This window comes from Garra rufa, chromosome 6 (assembly GCF_049309525.1).
Source record: "Garra rufa chromosome 6, GarRuf1.0, whole genome shotgun sequence".
In the NCBI taxonomy this organism is placed as follows: domain Eukaryota; kingdom Metazoa; phylum Chordata; class Actinopteri; order Cypriniformes; family Cyprinidae; genus Garra; species Garra rufa.
Window position 1 is genome coordinate 34,057,202 of NC_133366.1, and position 23,167 is coordinate 34,080,368.

At 38.0% G+C, this 23,167-nt stretch overlaps 1 protein-coding gene across 1 annotated transcript in view; it reads left to right on the forward strand.

Moving 5' to 3' along the window:
- Positions 1–23,167, forward strand: part of lrba (LPS-responsive vesicle trafficking, beach and anchor containing) — a 352,295-nt gene that overhangs the window by 319,559 nt on the left and 9,569 nt on the right. The window contains exons 48-55 of the mRNA XM_073842640.1: positions 33–122; positions 5,488–5,680; positions 7,338–7,403; positions 10,352–10,507; positions 14,813–14,980; positions 16,894–16,896; positions 17,578–17,679; positions 18,762–18,958. Coding sequence (XP_073698741.1) covers positions 33–122; positions 5,488–5,680; positions 7,338–7,403; positions 10,352–10,507; positions 14,813–14,980; positions 16,894–16,896; positions 17,578–17,679; positions 18,762–18,958 — 975 coding nt within the window. The remainder of the gene's footprint in view (positions 1–32; positions 123–5,487; positions 5,681–7,337; positions 7,404–10,351; positions 10,508–14,812; positions 14,981–16,893; positions 16,897–17,577; positions 17,680–18,761; positions 18,959–23,167) is intronic.

Here is a 23,167-nt window from a genome sequence, read left to right on the forward strand (position 1 = left end):
CCACCATAACCCTGACTTTCTGTCTTTCTCAGGCTGTGGAGTCTCAAATCAGAAGTTTTGGACAGACACCCTGCCAGCTGCTAATTGAGCCCCACCCGCCACGCAGCTCTGCCATGCAGGTGGTGAGTAACACGCACACAAAACACTCTCACTGTCTAATTATCATATATAACACACAGACATTCACAAATTTATCAACATGTTCACAAAACTGTTAAGATAAAGTCTACTGCACATTGTGCCAGTGTATTGTCATATGATAATAAGCTCATGTCACTCTTTAAAAATGGTTTTACTTTATGTCTTAGTGACACAAACTGATCTTGAACCAGGAAATACTAAACTAACGATGCTTGAGGGCACAATAATGCCATTGAACACACCAAATAGTGTTCAAAACAACAACTTTAGGACCCCCTTGAAAAGAGATGATGCATCTTAAGGGGTTTATCCCAAAGAATAGATTTGTTGCAACTTATTTTGCCATAAAACAAAGATAGATTGCATAAAACTATATTGTGCCTATTATAATCATTCAATGTGCCGATGCAGTGCCTCTTCAGGGCTCGTATTCTTAAAGCTTCTAAGAATCCTTTTAGAAAGCTCCTAATTTAGCTTAAAAATTCCTACGGAGTCTTAATTTAAGAGTGATTCAGAACCAATCTAAGAGCAACTCTGAGCGAAGAAAAGACAAAAACTTTTATCTTAGTGTGGATGCGGGGTTGACCCCATTGCTAGCTATGACACAGCCTTTTGAAGACTGTGATTGGTTGGTTGTCCAAGAAGGAAATAAAAGAAGCCTTCACTTTGAAATTATAGCAACACATTAAGGTTCTGAAAGTGCTGTAATTGTTTGTGTGATCTCTTTGCTTATAGAAGGTTGTAAACAGACCCTAATAATCAATTCTGCATAGTTGCTTTGTTGCCAGTGGCCAAATATGTTAATGTAATAAGTGAGTATTCCATTTCATAGCATTTCTGCGCAATGTCAGAGATGTTAGCAAGTCTCTAATAAAATCGTTCACAAACATTATCCCTGCACAATCTCATATGTGACATCTTATTAACTCACTGTCATGCATTGTGTGCAAAATATTTCTTTCTCTCCTCATGTTTTGTCAATTCTCTCCACTGCTAAAGAAACTCTTAAGCCTCTTAAAAGTCCTTGTCCGTACTCCTAACAATTTTGGACCTTGATACCTCTTTTAAGGGTTAAGATTCTTTCTAAATTACTTTTTTCTTTACTATGATCTTTTCTTTAATTTTAAGAGCAAACACCCACATTTCTAAGAATTTTCTTAGAATTTTGTCACTAGGAGCAACTAAGATTTTTTATGAATGGCTCTCATCCCGGTGAAAAAATAGGCTAGGTCTGAGAGAGGTTTTGGTGGATCCATTTTTTGTTGGCAAACAAGTTTGATAGCTGGTTGCTTAAATCATCTTGTTCACTATTTTATGCTTTACATCCCCACTCCTCTCTCCTGTCCGCTTTCAGTGAGCCCCCAGCATGAGAAAGGGTCCCAGAAGTGGGACAAAGTCTTGTGGTTAAGCGTAGAGCTCTGAGGTGATAGGGTCTTTAGTCTAGAAACTGAGAGACTGTGGGTGACAGCTAGAAACCCCCATTAGCTGTGTGTTTTTGTGGTGATGACAGCCCCTGCCTGCCTGTGTGGAAGCAAACTGACACACTCTTCTCTAAATGTCCACATGCAGATAGAGTTATAGGATTTTGAACTTTGACACTAAACAATTTAAACAGCCTGTGAATGCACAACATCATAATAACCACACAATCCCAAACACACAGTCTAATTTAGAGCAGAGTGTGTGAGGTTTCATTTAGTGTATTTAGATTTAGAAAATGTTAGTTTTTATATTGAAGTGAAAAAATGTAATTAGACCTTTGGGGTAAGATGGCCTCCATTTGCACAGAAGGCCCCAAGTGGCATGTTGTTGCCAGTTTTATGAAATTGAATACTTGTGAAACTGAGTAGTAATTCATTAAAGGGATAGTTCCCCCCAAAATGAAAATTCTGTCATTTATTACTCACCCTCATTTTGTTCCAAGCCTGGAAGACATTTGTTCATCTTCAGAATACAAAGTAAGATATTTTTGCTGAAATCTGAGAACTTTCTGACCCTCCATAGACAGCAATGTAACTGAAATTTTACATTGCAGCAATTCTTATCTAGAGTATGTGTCATGGTACTCTCGATAATGGCAGAAGACGTTGACGAACAAGAAAATAATTGTTGAATAAAGTTGTTATTTTAGTTTTCTTAGCTACAAAAAGTATTCTCGTAGCTTCGTAAAATTATGGTTGAACCACTGTTACATGGACTATTTTAACGATGTTCTTAAAGGAGTAGTTCACTTTCAGAACAAAAATTAACAGATAATGTACTCACCCTCTTGTCATCCAAGATGTTCATGTCTTTCTTTCTTCAGTCGTAAAGAAATTTTGTTTTTTGAGGAAAACATTTCAGGATTTCTCTCCATATAATGGACTTCAATGGTGCCTGTGAGTTTGAACTCCCAAAATGCAGTTTAAATGCAGCTTCAATGATCCCAGCTGAGGAAGAAGGGTCTTATCTAGCGAAACGAACGGTTATTTTCTTAAAACATTTACAATTTATATAATTTTTAATCTCAAACACCTGTCTTGCCGAGCTAGACAAGGTGAGCATTTGAGGGTAAAAAGTATATATTGTATTTTTTTTTTTTTTTAGAAAACATCCCATTGTTTTGCTAGATAAGACCCTTCTTTCCTCAGCTGTGATCGTTTAGAGCCCTTTGAAGCTACATTTTGGAAGTTCAAACACGGGGGGCACCATAGAAGTCCATTATATAGAGAGAAATCCTGAAATGTTTTACTCAAAAAACATAATTTCCTTACGACTGAAGAAAGAAAGACTTGAACATCTTGGATGACAAGGGGGTGAGTTCATTATCTCCAAATTTTTGTTCTGAAAGTGAACTACTCCTTTAATATGTTTCTGGCTCTGAAAACATTGCAGTTACACTGCTCTCTATGAAGGGTCAGAAAGCTAGCGGATTTTATTTTGGGGTGAACTATTCCTCTAAAGAATACAGGTAAATTGATTTTGAAATACCTTCAATTAAAATATAATAAAACCCTTGCTTCCTTGCTCCAACAATCCTGATCCCCACTATACCACTATGTTATTAGCCAACAAAAGTCACATTTTAAATTAGATGGTATGACAAGACTCTTTTTCTTTTTTTGAACTATCAATTTTCATGCAATCCTATATCTGGATTATACATTCAATGCCGTTCTCTCTGTAATCCTTTCATCTCTCTTTCACTCTCTGTCTGTACTTTCTTTCTCTCCCTCTTCCATGTCTCCAGTAGGTTAATGAGAGTAGATCCTCTGTTTAATGGCACTCACAGGCTGAACACTGTCTAATTTACTGCAGGCACACCAATTAGCCCTGTGTCTCCATACTGTGTCTAAAAATCACACACACATGTCAGGATTAGACAGCACAGACATAAGACAACAGTTAGACGGGATTAGAGCACAGTTTTATGGTGACATTGAGAGAGACATACTAAAATAAATGAGCTTATTTATAAGAATACATTTTCTACAATAGTTTTCTATTTTAAATGGTCAGTTAAACAAATCAGTTTAAAACAATGGTTTAAAATAGACATTCTATATGTGAAGTGATTAATCTGTGCTGTATCCAGCTTTTTCTTCAATGGGGAAGTAAGCCTATGGGTGAGACTTCTGGTCCGTTATCCGCTATAGGGAAATAAGGAGAACAATGTGCAGTAAACGGTAAAACTGTTTGCACTACAAACCAGTGTGTTCATAATTAAGATAATACATTAAAATATGACACACCAATTTGCAATATCAAGCAGAAAAATTAGCTGAGGCCGGAAGCCTGCAAATTTACTAATTCTGCGCCCGTTGGAAAGAAACATCATTATAAAGCAGCAGCCAGTCGTATCGCTGGTTGAGAGTGACAGTGCAGCTGCCCAGTCTGAACGCTATCTCCTGCCTCTACAAACACAGCCCTGCCTCACTGAGGAAGTCAACTTGATGGTTGGATGACTTTGCTGCCAAGTAATCAAACAGCTGTGTATGTGCATATACTTTTTAAGCTTCTCTTCCTCTGCTGATTTGTAAAGTGGAACACAAGAGAAAGCAGATTATAATGTTACTAATGGAGGTTGGAATATACCGTGGCAGCTTAAAGGAAAATTCTGATTCATTTAAAATCTGCTGTGATGTTTTGCAACTTTAGGCCTTTACAAACTGTTTTCCTTCTGTTGATCTTGTACTCATTACCCAGGAATTGTAACTTAGGGTGCAACATAGCCTAGCAAAGGCATTACTGGAATTCTCAAAGGTCCAAAAATGTCAAATATATCATTGATTTTTGTGAAAGGAAAGTGTTTAGCCACTTTGATCTTCCTCTCTGTCCTCTTTTTCCTAGCTTTAAATTACTTCAGCATCACATTTGATTTGTTCATAAACTTCAACACTAGTCTGCAAAAAAATTCTCACAATTCTGAGTTTGTATCCTGCAATTCTTGGCAATTCTTCCAGGATTTTTTACTTTTTTTTTCTCAAAATTGCATAATATAAAGTCACAATTGCAAGTTATAAAGAGTGCTTATCTGGAATTATATAGCAATGCATGGCTAATATGAGCTAACAATCAGTTTGTATGGCAGTGCTAATGCAATTATATATTTATGCAATCACAATTTTTCTCACAAGGTTGCGTTTAGATTATTGTTTTTACTGTTAATGAGAATTCATTCATTCATTCAAGTCATTAATTACTTACCCTCATGTCGTTCTAACCCAAGATCTATGTTCATCTTCAGAAAACAAATTAAGATATGTTTGATCAAATCTGAGAGCTTTCTGTCCCTGCATAGACAGCAATGCAACTGAAACATTCAAGGCCCAGAAAGGTAGTAAGGACATTGATAAAATAGTCCATGTGACATCAGTGGTTCAACCTTATTTTTATGACGCTACAGTAATACTTTTAGTGTGCAAAGAAAACTATTTCTTATCTTCTGTTTCAGTCTTCAATGCACAATCACGAAAGTTCCACGCATGTACCACTAGTTTCTTTGCGCACAAGTATTCTTTTAGCCGGTTGAACCACATAAGCTGTTTTAAAAATGCCCTTACTACCTTTCCCGGCCTTGAACATGGTAGTTGCATTGCTGTCTATCCAGGGTCAGAAAGCTCTCAGATTTCAATTCAAGTCTCATTACATTCACAACCTTCAATCCAGTTATGATATTGTTACTGTATGTCTTAATAACCTCTGACCTCTCAGCTTGTGTGCTCTTTTACACGTTCTGTCTTTCGCTGCCTAATTTCCCATCTTTCCCTGCTTCTCTTCCACTTATCTTGTCCTCTCCAACCATCACTCTCTTTGCCTCTACACTTCCTCGTTCCCTGCTGATGATGGCGGTCATGGACTCAACAGTATCTTCTTCTGCAGACCCCACTGATGTTCACAGAGCAGATGCAGCAGGACGTCATCATGGTACTCAAGTTCCCATCCAACTCACCTGTCACCCACGTGGCTGCCAACACACAGTCAGGCCTGACCAACCCAGCAGTCATCACGGTCACTGCCAACCGCCTCTTCGCCGTCAACAAGTGGCATGGCCTTTCTGGTGAGCAAGAAGGATCAGACAGCAAGGTGTTTGGTGATGGATAAGGAGGAGTGAATGACTATTGAATCGTGATATGTTCATTTATATACCCCTGATACTACGATTAACTTTGTTAATCGGGTTACTTAACCCAATCTCATAGGAAACAAACTACTTTGAATGATTTCATACCATGCAGAAACATGCAGTTTGTTGGTAAAAAACTGTCATTGGGTCATAAGCAGATCGTATGAAAACATGAAATAAAATCACACAAATTAGCCACCAATTCACCAAATAGTAAAATAGTAATACTTCAGTAGCTTGATCCCTCTATACTCTGGTTGTGTGTAATCACCAGCTTCTTAGACATTGATGTCTCTACCTGAACTGGATCAAATGTGACACTTCCTCTGCCTTGCATTCAGCTTCCTGTCCACCTCCATTTATCAGCCTCTTCTTATTTTTTTTTTATTTATTAAAGATCAATCTAATTGAAAGAAGTGCTACGAGGTATTGATCATAATAAGAGAAAGTGTGGTGAGGACGTTTTTAGAATCCAAAAATGTTGTTAAATACCAAAAATACTCTTTTAGTGGTTTATATGAAAATCAGCTTTTTGTGTCTGTTTTTGACGTCACCATGGACACTACCAGTCAAAAGTTTTTGAACAGTAAGATTTTTAATGTTCGAGTCTCATCTGCTCACCAAGCCTGCATTTGTTTGATCCAAAGTACAGCAAACAGTAAAATGTTGAAATATTTTTACTGTTTGAAATAACTGCTTTCTTTTTGAATATATTTTAAAATGTAATTAATTCCTGTGATTTCAATGCTGATTTTTTTTTAGTGTCATTACTCCAGTCACATGATCCTTCAGAAATCGATTGAACATATTATGTTGAAAACAGCTGATTAGATTTTTTCTGGTTTATTTGATGAATAGAAAGTTCAGAAGAACAACATGTATCTGATATAGAAATCTTTTGTAAATTATAAATGTCTTTTGATCAATTTAAAGCATCCTTGCTAAATATTGACTGCAAGCTTTGGACTTTATTCAATGGAATAGAGTATTAAGGTTACAAAAGCGTTTTATTTCAGATAAATGGTGATCTTGGATCTTTCTATTGATCAAAGAATCCTGTACAAAATGTACTCAACTCTTTTAAATATTGATAAAAAATAATAATAATAATATTAATAATAAAAAGTTTCTTAAACCACAAATCAACATTTGATTTCTGAAGGGTCATGTGACTTGAGGAATGATGCTAAAAATTCAGCTTTAAAATCATAGGAATAAATTACATTTTAAAATATATTCAAATAGAAAACAGTTATTTTAAATAGTAAAAATATTTCAAAAGATACTGTTTTTGCTGTTCTTTGGATCAAATAAATGCAGGCTTGGTGAGCAGAAGAAACTTCTTTAAAAACCATTAAAAATCATACTGTTCAACTGGTAGTGTACAGAGACATGAATACGTCTATATTTAATATATTTATTTATTTTGTATTATTTTTTTTTTTTTTACAGAAGAGCAATATTCTTTGTTTTGTTATTATTGTCATTTGTCTGCTGTAGTAAATGGCTGTTGAATGACCTCTATAAATAAGCATCCTGATGGTATATGGTATTAAATCTATTTTTCATCTGTCCTCTCTCTTTCTCCCAGGTCATCAAGGCTCTTCTGTGCAGGACCAGCAGTACCAGTTACCAGTTGAGATTGACCCTTTGATAGGTCTGTGGCTTGTCAATCGTTAGTAGAGTGATTTGTGATTGGCTGTTGTGAGTTGTGAGGGCCCGGCCCTTGGGAGGAGATGAGTGCTGTTTTTCACCCAGCCGCCATTCAGCTTCAGATCAGCATTTGCATGCAAATTGGAAAGCAATGAGCTGTGGCTTAGCCTGTACATCATCAGCTCTCTCTCTCTTTCTTTCTCTGTCTCTCTGCCCTGTCAGACTGAATGAATATGAATGGTGTAATAATGTCTGATTGAAACCGCGTGGCACACGCTGTCAGGACAATATGTCCTCCACTCATCCCTCCAACCTGTTGATGAGGAAGAGAAAAAGGATGAAGGGATGAGAGAGGGAAGATGTGGGATAGCATATGGCTGAAGCCTCTCTGAAGTTTCTGTTTCTCCTACTTTTCATCTTATATCTTAGCTCTCCTGCTGCTCATATTATACAGTATCATATGTCTCACCCAGTTTATCTGTTTGTCACTTCATGGCCGCCATCTTGATCCTTTCTTATCTTTGTGTGTCCTCTTTGTACTTACCTGTGCTCTCTTCACACCTCCGCCTCTCTTTCAGCACTACTTCATTAAATCGGAATTCAAGCCTTTAGCCATTCAAAATCATAATGAAATTAATTCCGAAACAACTGAATTTCAGTTTCAACTAAAGCAAATATTCACCCACGTTTCAGTTTATTTTTAAATTAAATTAAGGTGTCCACTTGGGCAGCTTACAACATTATATTTACAACTAGTCAACAGATAATGAACTGTATCTCATTTCAGGTATTTTGAGTGAATTTTTAAATAAATATTGTGAAAAATAAATGTTAAGAAATGTGAGTAATTTTATCATGTACAGTTGAGGTCAAAAGTTTACACCCCCTTTCAGAATCTGCTAAATATTAATTATTTTACCAAAATAAGAGAGATCATACAAAATGCATGTTATGTTTTTTTTAGTACTGACCTGGATAAGATATTTCACATAAAAGATGTTTACATAAAGTCCACAAGAGAATACAATCGTTGAATTTATAAAAATGAACCTATTCAAAAGTTTTTTTGTTGTTGTTTAGTGTTTAGCAACAAAAGGTTCAAACGCTCACTGATTCTCCAGAAGAAAAAACGGCGCATTAAAAGCCAGGGGGTGAAAACTTTTCAAAAGAATAGAGATGTGTACATTCTTCTATTTTGCCTAAATATCACATTGTTTCATTTAGTACTGCCCTTAAGAGCCTACAGAAGATAGTTACATGTTTCCCAGAAGACAAAATAAGTGAAATTTACCCTGATCTTCAAATTCAAAAAGTTTTCACCCCCCGGCTCTTAATGCATGTTTTTTCCTTGTGAAGCATCAGTGAACATTTTTCAACCTTCTGTAATATGTAAGTTATATGTATGTAAGTCCCTCAGTTGTCCTCAGTGTGAACAGATGGATCCCAAAATCATACAGTCATTGTTGAAAAGGGTTGAAATACACAAAAATACTGGAAAACCAAAGAATTTGTGGGATCTGAAGGATTTTTCTGAAGAACAGCAAGCAGTTTAACTGACCAGGACAACAGCTATTAGCCAGTTAACAGCTTTCACTAAACAAAAATGGTAAGAACACACTATTAAGAATCAAGAGGATGTAAACTTTTGAACACAGTAATTTTTATAAATTCAACTATTATTTTCTCTTGTGGACTATATTTAAACATCTTTTAATTGAAACGTCATATTTAGGCCAGTACTAAATAAACAATAACGTGTTTTTTTATGATCCCTCTTATTTTAGTAAAATAATGAACATTTTTAGATTCTGAACGGGGGATGTAAACTTTTGACCTCAACTGTGTGTTATAAATGTGTAAGGAAAAATATAATATAATATAATATAATATAATATAATATGGACACAAAAGAAATAGTTTAGTAAATAGTTTCAAATGCATCCAACCATTGGCCATAAAAGGACAATGACTTGAGGGACTTGGTTGCATTTTTACCTACCAAATAAATAAATAGGCATGAAATATCGATTTCAGTTGAAATTATTGTACCGTAAGAAAAGCAAAAGACCACAGAGTAATACAAAATATATGAAACTAGCACAGAAAATTGTAGAAAATGTCTTTCTAAAGCTGCTTATTTTTAACTTTTAAAAGTTTTATCAAAAACAACAAATCACACTCCCTTCTCTCTCCTCTGTCTCTCTGTGTGGGGAGAGACATCTTTCATGGCTCATTTTCGTTCATTCCTGCTCTAGAATGTCATGTTATGTATTTAGACGGACTGCATTCCACACAGCTCACACATTTAAACACAGTAAATTCTGCATGACTATGCTGTTGATAATCTGTCCACTTGCTCCAGCACAGATGCAGCACTGGTGTGTGTCATGAGCGTGTCTGGGCCTCACACACCTGACTCTTCGATCTCTCTCTTACTCACTCTCTCTCACGTGTGTTTAAAAAAAACATGTAATTTACAACGTTTTAGTCACATCATTTTTTATGATTAGTCTTTCCTTTGCCAAATAAGTCTGTTAAGGTGGAGGAAAATGTAAAAGCTTTTTACTGTTCTGTCTTCTGCTGTTTTATGTGTTCTTTCACAAATCATGTGCTCATGCACAGTATTCATGACAAATGTCATCTTTTCTCATTCTTATAGTTAACATCTTTATAATCTCTTAAGAGGTTGTCAGGAATTCACTTACAAGACATTGGAAAAGACCTTTAGGGTCAAGACTCTTTATTTTCTCACCATCTGACTCCTTCTGTTAATGTCTCCGCTGCTCTGTGATTGTCTTTCCTTCTGTATCTCCCTCCTTAATCATTGCTTTATTTTTCTAAGATGTTTATATTTCTCTCCATTTCACCCAATTCTAACCAAAAAGCCGTGTAAGTACTTTTATAACAAGTGAGTTTTAACCAGTCACTCTCTCTCTCTCTCTCTTTTAACAGCCAATAATGTGGGCGTTCACAGAAGGCAGATCTCAGATCTGTTAGATCAGAGCATCCAAGTAAATGCTCAGTGTTTTGTCATCACGGCTGACAACCGCTTCATCCTGTTGTGTGGCTTCTGGGACAAGAGCTTCCGCGTCTACTCCACTGATACAGGTACCCGCAACAACCCCTCACCACATTGGTGTCTATGGAGAAACCGCCTCCACCACAGTACACAAAGGAAAGGGTCAAAAGTCACAAATGAGCCTGCACACTGCATTACAACTCCATCGCTTCGGGGCTCAGATAGCTTTCTCATCTCACGGATGGACCATGACTCCATCTCGCGGGAGGATGAGGCTCAGAGCGCAAGTCACGCAAGCGGAACTTGAATTTCAATAGAATCACACCACATGCAAACACGTCCTAGGTCTGAGATAGTCTGAATAAAGGGGTTTGTCTATTGAAAGATAAGATATTTTAAGGTTTTTTGCTCAAATCAGATCTTTTCTGGCAGACTGTTCGCACTGTTATTAGCAAGTGATCAAATCTGATTTGCGTGTCCAGACATAACCAATCTATCTGCATGGGTATCAGCATGATTTGGTAACAACATAGGTGTACCTACGTATGTGATGAGGCTTTCAAAACAGATGCAGGAAAAGTGGAGGTGCATCACCTCACTCTCCAAATAAGCGCCTGTCGAGTCATGGTGCAGAATCTCCCATCCCACAGGAAAATTTCAGCAGCGGAGAAGACTGGTATGATGTTTTCATGCTGTAGTGACGGTCAGCTTCACTGTGCAGCATGGAGTGGGGTGTCTTTTGGCATTTCCGTCATCGGTTTTGACGTTATCGTTATCGAGTGACACAAAAGACAATTAGAAATTTGATTTTTGAGCATCCAGACTGAGACGCATCTGTAAAAATCCAACTGGAATCACATTTCAAACCAGCTGCATATGTGGTTTGAATCAGATTTGAAAAAAATCTGATTTAATTTTTTTTTTTTTTTTGCTGTCCAGACTTTCAAAAACCCATCTGGATAAACCCATCTGGATGTGCAAAAACTTGTCTGAACAAGGCCATAGATGCAGGCAGAAACATAGTCAGATACTACAGATAGGCAGCAACACAATCACGTTTATTTTGGTCAGTATTTTAATCACTATTATTTAACACGATTATGAGTGGGTCATATGACCAAAACTTTATATGAGTGATTAATTTAGAAATTAAGATGGCAATATATATCAAAAATACATTTTCTGTTAATAAGGTTGCTGTGACATCTAAATTTTCGATACCAGCAAAATTTCACAATTCTTAATACAACAGCCGAATTCTAGGGTAACTTATATAAGTAAAATAAATAAATAAGTAGATAAAATAAATTAAAATGTGGAGGTGCATCACCTCACTCTCCAAATAAGCACAGGCCCAGAACAGCACAAGTTCTCTTTCACGCTTTTAAAAACATAAATAAATCTTATAAACATTAATAAATCAACACATTACATGATTTTACTGATTTGCATGTGAAATATGGAATTTTATGGAGAGTGAAACAACACAGCTGGAAAATTCCAATGAAAATTGAAATTGCTAGTGAAATGGGGCGCAATAATAATTTTATCTCAATTATTGTATGACGCATCTGTAAAAATCCAGTTGGAATCACATTTCAAACCACTTCCATATGTGATCTGCAAAAAATCTAATTTCATGTTTTATTTTTGTTTTATTTTTTTGCTGTCCAGCCTTTCAAAAACCCATCTGGATAATATCTGGATATGCAAAAAGTCATATTTTTTCTGACAGTCTGAACAAGGCCTTAAAAAAGCAAGCAGAAACACAGTCAGATGCTATAAGTTGGTAGATAGTAGGGCTGCTCGATTATGGTTAAAATCATAATTATTATTGAAATAATGATTATTTAACACAATTATGAGTGAGTCATATTACCAAGAATTTATTTGAGTGATTAATTTAAAGATAGCAATCTCTTTCTCTCTTGGCCTGCTCCCTTTTAATCAGGGGTCGCCACAGCGGAGTGATCCGCACCGCCAATTTGGCACATGTTTTACGCCTGATGCCCTTCCTGATGCAACCCAGTCCTGAGAGTGCAGTAACTCGTGCAACCCCAGTGCTGGGACACACACAATTTAAAGATGGCAATAAATATCAAATATGCATTTTCTGTATATAAGGTTGCTGTGATATCTACATTTTAGATACCATTGAAATGTGTAGATTCTGAATACAACAGCAGAATATAAGAATATAACTTATATAAGTAAAAATAAATAAATACATAAATAAGAACCCTCACAATTTATTGAAAAATAAATTAAAAATCACTAACACAATAAAAACAAAAATAATGTTAATATTGATTTATACTAAGCACACTGATGAAATATTACCTGTTGTCGCTATAAGAGCTGCACAAATCCAATATGGTTACACATTTATTTTCATTTTCAACTGTTTATTTTCACTTAAGACAACTGATGAGGGTTTACATAAAAAATCACCAAGTTTGCCAAATTTTTGCATGTATTTGACCATTTAGGCACACACCTAATGGTGTGTTCTGTTAATTTGTCTGTTCTGTTCCGAGTGCATGCACAGAACAGTGTAAGTTCTCTTTCACGCTTTTAAAAACACAAATCTAATAAACATAAACATAATAAATCAACCACAAACCATTTCGTGAAAGTCACATTACACGATTTTACTGATTTGCATGTGAAATTTGGGCTTTTATGGAATGTAAAACTTTACTGCTGGAAATATGTGGAATAGGGCACAGTAATCATTTTATCTTGATTATTGTATTTTCATAATCAACAATTTGAAATCCAATTTTGAGCATCCAGACTGAGACGCATCTGTAAAAATCCAATTGGAATCACATTTCAAAACCACTTCTATATGTGGTTTGAATCAGATTTGAAAAAAATCTGAGTTCTTTTTTTTTTTTTTTTTTTTTTTTTTTGCTGTCCAGACTTTCAAAAACCCAACTGGATAATGTCTGCATATGCAAAAAGTCAAAACTCTTAACGTGCAACTCAGCGCATTGTGTTTATTTTGGGATACATTCTGTTAGTCTGTAAATGTTATATGATTTAATAATAAGGTGTGTACTGAACTTGGTCCTCCATACGACAAGTTAATTCATTCTGGAATGTCCCGTTTATCATTAGAACACTATCATTTGACCAATGTGTTTATAAAGTCATTGAATCAATTTCGACTTGTAAATTCATAATTTCAACTTTTTTAAGTCATAATTTCGACTTTTTATCTCGTATGTATGACTTTATGACTTAAAGTCATAATTTTGACTTAGTAAATCATAATTTCGAGTTTTTATCTTGTAATTATGACTTAAGTATGTCATAATTTTGACTTTTTAAGGCATGGATTTTTTTTTGACCTGGTGGAAACAGGCTTTCATACTTAAGACATAACTGACGAGGGTTTACATGAATACTTACAAAGTGCCACATTTTGACACATTTTTCTGTGTATTTGACTGTTTAGGCATGCACCTAAACAGTTAAGCTAAAAGTTGACTTTACATGTCTGTTCTGTTCCATGTCAGACCGCATGCACAAAACAGCTCAAGTTCTCTTTTGCACGTTTAAAAACACAAATAATCTAATAAACCTAACACACCATTAATAAATCAAGCATGTATCATTTTGTGAAAGTCGCTTCACACGATTTTACTGATTCGCATGTGAAATTTGGGCTTTTACAGAGAGTGAAACCGCATAATTGGAAAGGGGTGGAATAGGGAACAATAATCATTTTTATCTTTTTGCTGTCCAGACTTAAAAAACCCATCTGGATAATGTCTGGATTTGCAAAAAGCTATTTTTGCTGAAAGTCTGAACAAGGCCATAGACAAGCAGGCAGAAACACGATCAGATAGTGTAGCAATAGTAGATAACAATAATTGATAGACAAACAGACGGGATGATAGGAAGATTTTCAGTATAGACAGACAGACAAGCAGGTAGATAATTAGAGAGGCAGAATGATAGACAGACAGGTTGGTAGGTTTTAGTATAGACCAACAGACAGGTAGGAAGGTATAGATGATAGATAAACAGAGATACATATAACAACAGATAACAATTGCTGTTTTTCTTATGCATACACACTTCAGCATGCACATGCAGCACCCTGAAAGCAAATATTGTGTATAAGTGCAGTAAGAACTGGGGAGTATGTGAGCTCATCTGGTGTATGTAAACGACTCACCAGACAGCATCATCTCAGTAGACTCATTCACTTACGCCCTGCAGGGAGTACTACACTGCAGACTGCTGGCCCCATGAAGACATGCTCCAGAATCAGACCTTGAATCATGAAGGGAAAAAATCATTATAAATATATATTGTGCATTGTACATCCCCACACACTGCAATAAGTGGTTTCAATTCCTGTGTTGTGTGTGTGTTAACAGGTAAACTGACACAGATCGTGTTCGGCCATCTTGATGTGGTGACCTGTCTGGCCCGCTCAGAGTCATACATTGGCGGAGACTGTTACGTTTTGTCCGGCTCAAGAGACGCCACATTACTGCTCTGGTACTGGAATGGCAAGCACAGCAGCATTGGAGAAAACCCTGGAAGTAAGTTGAAAATGTTTTTTTTTTTTTGAGGTGTACCTCAAATTTTCTTTTAATGAAGGTTCCATTATATGTCTGAACAAATAGTTTCATCAGCATTGACGCTCAAAAGAGCCTCTAGAGTTCCTCATGTTCCTCACATTGAGGGGTCAAGATCAGGGTAACATTCAGAGTCCAAATCCCCAACCAGCGCTTAGCAAACACACATAGGAAAAGCTTTCATGCAGGTGATGATATCAGTGCAGCGCAACAGTGTTAAAAGCACATTGTTCATACACACACATTCCAGTGTGTGTCTGTCAAGGCCGGTGTAATGATTTACGGCTCACTTTCAGAAGCTACAACTAGTTTCATCTGACCACAGCAGGTCTCTGCTCAGAAGATTGAGTTTCAGGCTAGTATCACACCATAAATGGAATCGGCCTGCCTTTGTGTGTCTACATGTATGTGTGTGTGTGTGTGTGTGAGAGAGAGTGAGTGAAAGTAGAGGCCAGAGGGCCACAGAGGGAGACAGTAAATGTGACTCGGAGGTCTCCGGCTCAGGAGAGTTCAGTCCCATCTATCTGAGAGAGCAAGAGAACACTCAATAAAAGTGAAAAATGCCACAGGCATCCCCTGTACACACTAACCATATGGCTGCAGTGCTGATCAAAGCACTCTACACACACACACTCGCAAAAACACACGCATCCCCTTTGCTAATTTGGAGTTTTTGGATGCTCTACATGCTATTAAGTGCTCTTCTACAAATGGGACAGGATTTATGACTAATTGTGATTTGGGTAATGAGCGTCTAGAGATAAATAGGACTGTTGGTGGATGGTTGACATCAGTGGCATTAAATGACCTAAGAGCTAGACTTTCATCTAAAGTGAAATCAAACTGAATCTCTGGAGTTTTATCACAGGCCATGTTTTCCAGTAATATTGTCAGGTGGGTAAAGGTATAATATTTAAAAGTATTTGGACCATAATTGGTTCAAACTACATATGTATTACTTTATAGGTTTTAAGGTTTTTAGGTTGTGTTATTTTAGTAGTTTTTATTTTTTATTTTTTAAGTAATACTGATTTAAGTTTCACAAGTCAAACATGATTCTGTAGCATACACTCAGTATAAAAGTATAAATTAGAATTTTAATAGCTAAAATCTATATAATAGGCTGTTTGGTTACTAAGTAGTGATAATGCCAGACATACTAATGTGAATTTATGTTATTATACATGATGTTAGGTATTTTTATTTTTTGCTGTTTGTTTATTTCTTTCATTCTGACACAGTTTTTAGTTACAGCAGGTTTTCAAATACAGAGGGGTTTACAGTGGTAGCCAAAATTATTAGAACACTAGTATTTTCACCAGCTAAAAATGGTTTTAAGTCAGTTGTATGCCGTAGTGTGTCAGTAGGAAATATCGGTTTACATTTCCAAACATTCATTTTGCCATTAATTGTAATAATCCAGTGAGATTTTGGTTTGCACAAGAAAGAGAACAAATTGAGACAGACTAAATCCAGAAGAACAGTGGCAACGTCTCCAAGATGCTTCAAGAAAGAAATAACTGATTAAAACCATTTTGTAGCTGGTGAAAGTACTAGTGTTCTAATAATTTTGGCAACCACTGTACATCCATACCTAGGCTTTCCCAGGCTGTGTACAGTGGAGAATTGTTCCATTGATTCTGTTGACCACAATGCCATCTAGTGGCCAAATAATGCACAGCATTTTCACGAACCCTGATTTTTATAGCTAATTCACTCTAATGCTGTTTCAGTTACAGATTACTGCAATTTCTTTTAAAATTGTCTTGTGTTTATGTGTTCATTTACTCTCTTTGTCTCTCTCCTATGGGTAAATGATACTCTCTCTAGTGTGCATTTTCACTACAGATAAATAGTATACAGTATATAGGTATTAGATTGTAATCAGATGTTGTCCTAATGCGAACCAAATGGTGGCCGATGGCGGGGAGGTTAAACGATACACCAATATATCAGTTTTATTGATCTTTTCAGGGCACAATCCGACATCAGGCTTTAATCCCCAGAGTTGTAGGGTATAACTCAAAGCTGAGACATTTAGGAAGTTTGCCACCTAATGAAACCTATACATCTACACTGAGTCTATGTGTTGTGTGTGAGAGAGAGAGAGAGAAAGACAAAGAGACCAAGAGAGGCCAGCTGGATTACGCCAATTAAATGTGTGACTTCTTTGTGTCTAGGTAGACAGAGAATTCAGTAGTTTATTAACTGTTATTTTTGACATTACCTTAACTATTCATAAATTGAGAGAGACAGGTGTGTTTGTGTGAGTGATCTGGAGAGAAAACACACACAGACCGAATAAAAAGGACACATGGATGGCATCAGTGTATACACACCGTAACACAGTTGCAAGTGTTTGCTTGCAGTGATTTCATACGCTAATTACTTTATTACAGAGTAGACAACAAATAAAAAAGCTAAGTTAAACATTGAAATTGACAGCAGTGTTAAATACGCAAATGCAGTTTTGTATTGTTCAATGTAATGGTTGTGATTATTATTTCTGATTCCTCTTTATTTACTTTAATCATCAACTCTGTTTGTGTGTGTCTCTCCAGCCGAATTTGTGACTCCCCGGGCAATCCTGACAGGTCATGATTGTGAAGTCACGTGTGCGAGTGTGTGTGCAGAGCTGGGACTGGTCATCAGTGGCTGCAGAGGTAAAGACACACTCATGCATTAACAATTTGTACATTTTTAATTGTATTTGTTGTTGTTTACATTACTATGATTGATTTTGCTTACTGGGTCAAACTTGTCTTTTTGCATGAGAACAGTAAACATATAAATGTGCATTTACACATCTTACATAGGACTTTTTCTTGAAATCAGCAAAATGTCTTACAGTAATTGAATTTTAAAGGGATAGTTAAGCCAAAAAAATTTAATTCTGTCATTAATTACTCACCCTTATTAATTATTTGACCCTTGAGAATACTTTTTGTTGTGGTACTGTTTTGAACATGCATCAAAGACTGACACAGAAGAGAAGAAATTGTTGAATAAAGTCATTATTTTTGTTTTCTTTGTGCACAAAAAGTATTCCCGTAGCTTTATAACATTTTGGTTGAACCACAGATGTCACATGGACTATTTAAACAATGTCCTTACTACTTTTCTGGGCCTTGAATGTGGTAGTTGCGTTGCTGTCTATGCAGGGTCAGAAAGCTTTCGGATTTGATCAAAAATATTCTAATTTGTGTTCCAAAGATGCAGGTCTCACGGGTTCGAAACATAAGGGTGAATAATTAATGACAATATTTTTATTTTTGGGTGAAATATCCCTTTAAGATTTCATATTTTATTGAAATCTTAACAATTGACTTGACAATTGACAAAATTGGCAATGTCTTTTTTAGATCAAAAAACTTTTATTAAAATTTTGGATTTTTTTACTAGTGTAATTAACACATCTCTAGATTTTTCACTTTCTTTTAACTTAATGGTCTAATTATAAAAATATTTTTACTCTGAGTAGACACCTAACTATGTGGACTAGGTATTTACCAATTCCTATGAGGCTAGCAATCAATTCTTGAGATATATTACCCTAACATGACTTCCTGGATAAGATGTTTTTTGGCCTGAAAATAATAAATATGTCAGGGGCTGAAGAAATATGAAAATGTTAGAATAAACAAACCATTTTAGGTACCAAATAACACATAAACAAGTCTGTGCAGCAACACACTGTAATTGTGTCTGATTTGACCCTTATGTGTCTGTATGTGTTTGACAACAGAGGGTCCATGTCTTGTCCACTCTATGAACGGTGACCTGTTGAGGACTCTGGAGGGTCCAGACGGCTGTGTGCGACCACGTTTGGTTCTGTCGTCCACCGAGGGTCACTGTGTCATTTATTATGACAAGGGCCATTTCTGCGTGTTCAGCATCAATGGAAAACTGTTGGGACATATGGAGGTGGAAGACAACATCAAGGTAAACATGAGCATAAACTCCCCTCTAGTTAATTATTTGGGAATAGGAAGCAAGGGTAATGAGTTGGACAGCTCTTGCATGTCCATTTGCCCTGCCTTTTCTTTCCTTCTTTCTATTTCTTTTCTCAGACTCTGTGTTTTATCATGTCAGCTGTCTGGAGTGTGATTAAATGCTGGCATGATCTGCCTACAGGCCTCCTTCTTTCCTCTCTCCATCTCTCTTTCTTTTTGGCTTCTGAACCCTAAGGGTCCAGATCTGTCCTTTGATCTTCAGGGCTACGAAATGCCACTCAACTTGCATGTGTGTATGAGAGCGGTATGGCCAGCGGCAAGGCCTCCTGCATTAGAGGACACATTTGTCATTGGCGGGCAGAGCTCCTAAAATCGGCCAGCTCTCTTTCCCTCATTCCCGCTCCATCACTTTCTCTTTCCTCTGGGCCTGGGAAAATTCACAGAGCTCTGCGTCTCCCCCTCTCTCTCTCTCCGTCCTGCACACACATACCCACACCTGCATCCCATTTAACAGGCCGGCTCTGTTACGCGCTCGTCTGCTCTCTGCTGCTCCGAGCTTGATTAGTTTCCTCATTGTGTCCAGGTTCCATTTGTTTTCAATAAACAGCAAAGTCTGCAGTGACAGAGAAGAGGGCAGGCTCTGCTCTTTAACACACTTATTATTCAACTAATATGACATAATGCAGGATCGGCCCGTGTCATTTTAGAGAATGCCGATCCTGAAATTATTTTGTACATTTTTCGACTAATATTTAGTATTTTGATAATTAAAAACTACCGTTCAAAAGTTTTGACTTTTTAAAGAAATGAATACATTTATTCAGCAAGGATGCATTAAGTTGATCAAAATTGATGGTAAATACATTTGTAATGTTTCAAAATTCTATTTTAAATAAATGCTGTTGTTTTTTTTACTTAAAAACATAAATGCTATTCTGTTTTAGATTCAACTTTATTGTCATTACACATGTACAAGTACAAGGCAACGAAATGCAGTTTAGGTCTAACCAGGAGTGCAATAAGCAGCAAGTGCAGGATAAAGGTATAATTTATAAGTTATAAGTGCACTTATAGGAGATATGTACAGGGGGAAGCTATGGATAATATTTACAGATGAAGTACTGTGAACATAATTTACAGATGATAATTAACTACAATTAGAATGTATAAATAGATGAATACAATATACAGGTTGCTATTAACTATAATGTAAATTGCAGGTAGATTTGAACGTAATATACAGGTTGCTGTTTACTAAAGCAGAATTTACAAATAGACATGTGTAGATATAGATTTATCACAGATTTACAATATGTATATGTGCAAAGGAAATGTGCATTTACAAATGGGTATGTACAGTGTAGTGCAATTAATATTAAGTAGTGCAATGGTAGTGGGAAGAGTGTAGGGTGTGTGAGGGGGGCAGAGGTGTCAGTGGGGGGCAGAGTTCAATAAGGAGACAGCTCTGGGAAAGAAGCTGTTCCTCAGTCTGCTAGTTCTTGTCCTGTGGCATCTGAAACGCCTGCCGGAAGGCAGGAGAGAAAACAGTTTGTGGGCGGGGTGAGAGGAATCCTTAAGAATACTGCGTGTTCGACGCAAACAGTGCTTCTTCTGAATGTCCTCAGTGGATGGAAGTGGAGTCCCTATGATGCGTTGGGCAGTTTTCACCACCCGCTGCAGTGCCTTACGCTCCGCAACAGAGCAGCTTCCGTACCAGACTGTGACACAGTTCGTAAGGATGCTTTCTATCGTGCAGCGATAGAAGTTCACCAGGATAGCTGTGGACAGCTGGTTCTTCTTAAGTGTTCTCAAGAAGAACAGGCGCTGGTGAGCCTTCTTGACCAGGCTGGAGGTGTTGGTGGTCCAGGATAGGTCCTCCGAAATGTGGGTCCCCAGGAACTTAAAAGATGAAACAGACTCAACAGCCATCCCATTGATGTGGATGGGTTCGTGTGAACCTCTTCTTCCCTTCCTGAAGTCCACAATGAGCTCCTTGGTTTTGGTGGTATTAAGGAGCAGATTATTGTCTGTGCACCACGTGGCCAGGTGCTGAATCTCCTCCCTGTAGGCAGTCTCATCGTTGTTGCTGATGAGACCGATCACCGTAGTGTCGTCTGCAAACTTGATGATGCTGTTAGATCCATACACAGGCCTGCAGTCGTGGGTGAAGAGGGAGTAGAGGAAGGGGCTCAGCACACAGCCCTGTGGTACACCAGTGTTGAGCGTGAGAGTAGTGGAGGAGATGTGGCCTGACCTAACATGCTGAGGTCCATTGGTCAGAAAGTCCATAATCCAGTTACACAGTGAAATGTTAATGTCCAGGTCTCTAAGTTTAGTGATTAACTTAGAGGGTCTGACAGTGTTGAATGCTGAGCTGAAATCAACAAACAGCATTCGTGCATAAGTGTTTGTATTGTCCAGGTGTGTGAGTACAGAGTGCAGCGCTATGGAGACTGCATCATCTGTGCTCCTATTGCCACGGTAGGCAAACTGGTGTGGGTCCAGTGTGGATTGGAGGGAGCCCTTGAGGTGTGAGAGGACCAGCCGCTCGAAGCACTTCATAATGATGGGTGTGAGTGCTACAGGGCGGTAGTCGTTCAGGCATGTTGGGTTGGAGTGTATTGGCACTGGCACAATGGAGGTGGATTTAAAACATGTGGGAACAGTTGCTTGGGCAAGGGACATGTTAAAAATGTCTGTGAATACCCCAGCGAGCTGCTCTGCACATGCCCTCAGTACGCGGCCAGGAATACCGTCTGGTCCAGCAGCCTTGCGCGCGTTGATCCAGTGCGGTGTGTACGTCAGAGGAGGTTAGTGTGATGGGTGAGTGGTCGGTTGAGGGAACGATCTTGGTGGCAGTGTCTGTATTGTCTCTCTCAAAGCGAGCATAAAAGTCATTAAGCTCATCCAGGAAGAAGACGTTAGTGGCTGTGGGGGTGGAGTGGCTGGGTCTGTAATCGCTGATGGCCTGAATGCCCTGCCACATGCGTCGAGGGTCAGAAAATTGCTCCTCTAGCTTAAGTTTGTAGCAGTGCTTGGCCTTTTTGATGCCCCTCTTCAGATTAGCCCTGGAAGAGTTGTAGGCCTGTGCATCACCTGATCTGAAGGCAGTGTTGCGTGCTTTCAGCAGGAGACGCACCTCCTTGTTCATCCATGGTTTCTGATTTGGGTATGTGGTGATCTGTTTCTGGGTTGTAACACTGTCTATGGTAGTATTAATGTAATCCAAAACAGAGGAAGTGTATCTGTCAATGTCCGTGTGAGAGCCACAGGTGGCCTGAGAAGCAAACATACTCCAGTCTGTGTGTAGAAACCTGTCCTGGAGTGTGAAGTCTACCTCCGCTGGCCACACTTTGATGGTCTTCACTGATGGCTTCACACGGTTGATGAGGGGTGAATATTTGGGGGTGAGGAACAAAGAAAGGTGGTCTGATTGTCCCAAGTGGGGGAGGGGGGTCGCAGTATAGGCTTCAGCCATGTTTGTGTATACATGGTCTAAAGTTTTGTTTCCTCTGGTGTAACAGAAAATGTTTTGGTGAAATTTGGGGAGTACTGTCTTTAAGTTTGAGTGATTAAAATCCACCGCAACAATAAATGCAGCCTCCGGGTGAGCAGTTTGTTGTTTGCTGATGGCCGCATGAAGTTCGTTCATCGCAAGCTTGGCATCAGCGTCAGGAGGAATGTAAGCAGCAGTTATTATGGTGGAGGTGAATTCCCGCGGCAGATAAAACGGTCTACACTTAACCATGAGAAACTCTAGGTTAGCTGAGCAATGTCTCCCAATAATAACAGAGTTCATGCACCAAGCTTTGTTAACATAAATGCACAATCCTCCACCTCTGGTCTTATCGGAGTCATCTGCCGTTCTGTCTGCCCGGAATGTGTGAAGCTCAGCTAGAGCAATAGCACTGTCCGATACATCACTGTTTAGCCATGTTTCAGTGAAGATCATGACATTACAGTTCCAAAGTTTCTTGCTGTGGTTGATGCGGAGTCGAATCTCGTCCATTTTGTTCACCAGCGACCGTACATTAGCGAAGAAAATGCTGGGTAAAGAGAGCCGGTGTGGTGTTAGCTTTAGCTTAGCTCTCAGTCTTTCGCGCTTCCCCCGTCTTTGTTTACGGTCGCGTCGCCGCCTACGAGCACTTCCGCCCGGCCGGGTAGAGTGCGCAGTCTCTGGTGTTCTGATGATCTCAGG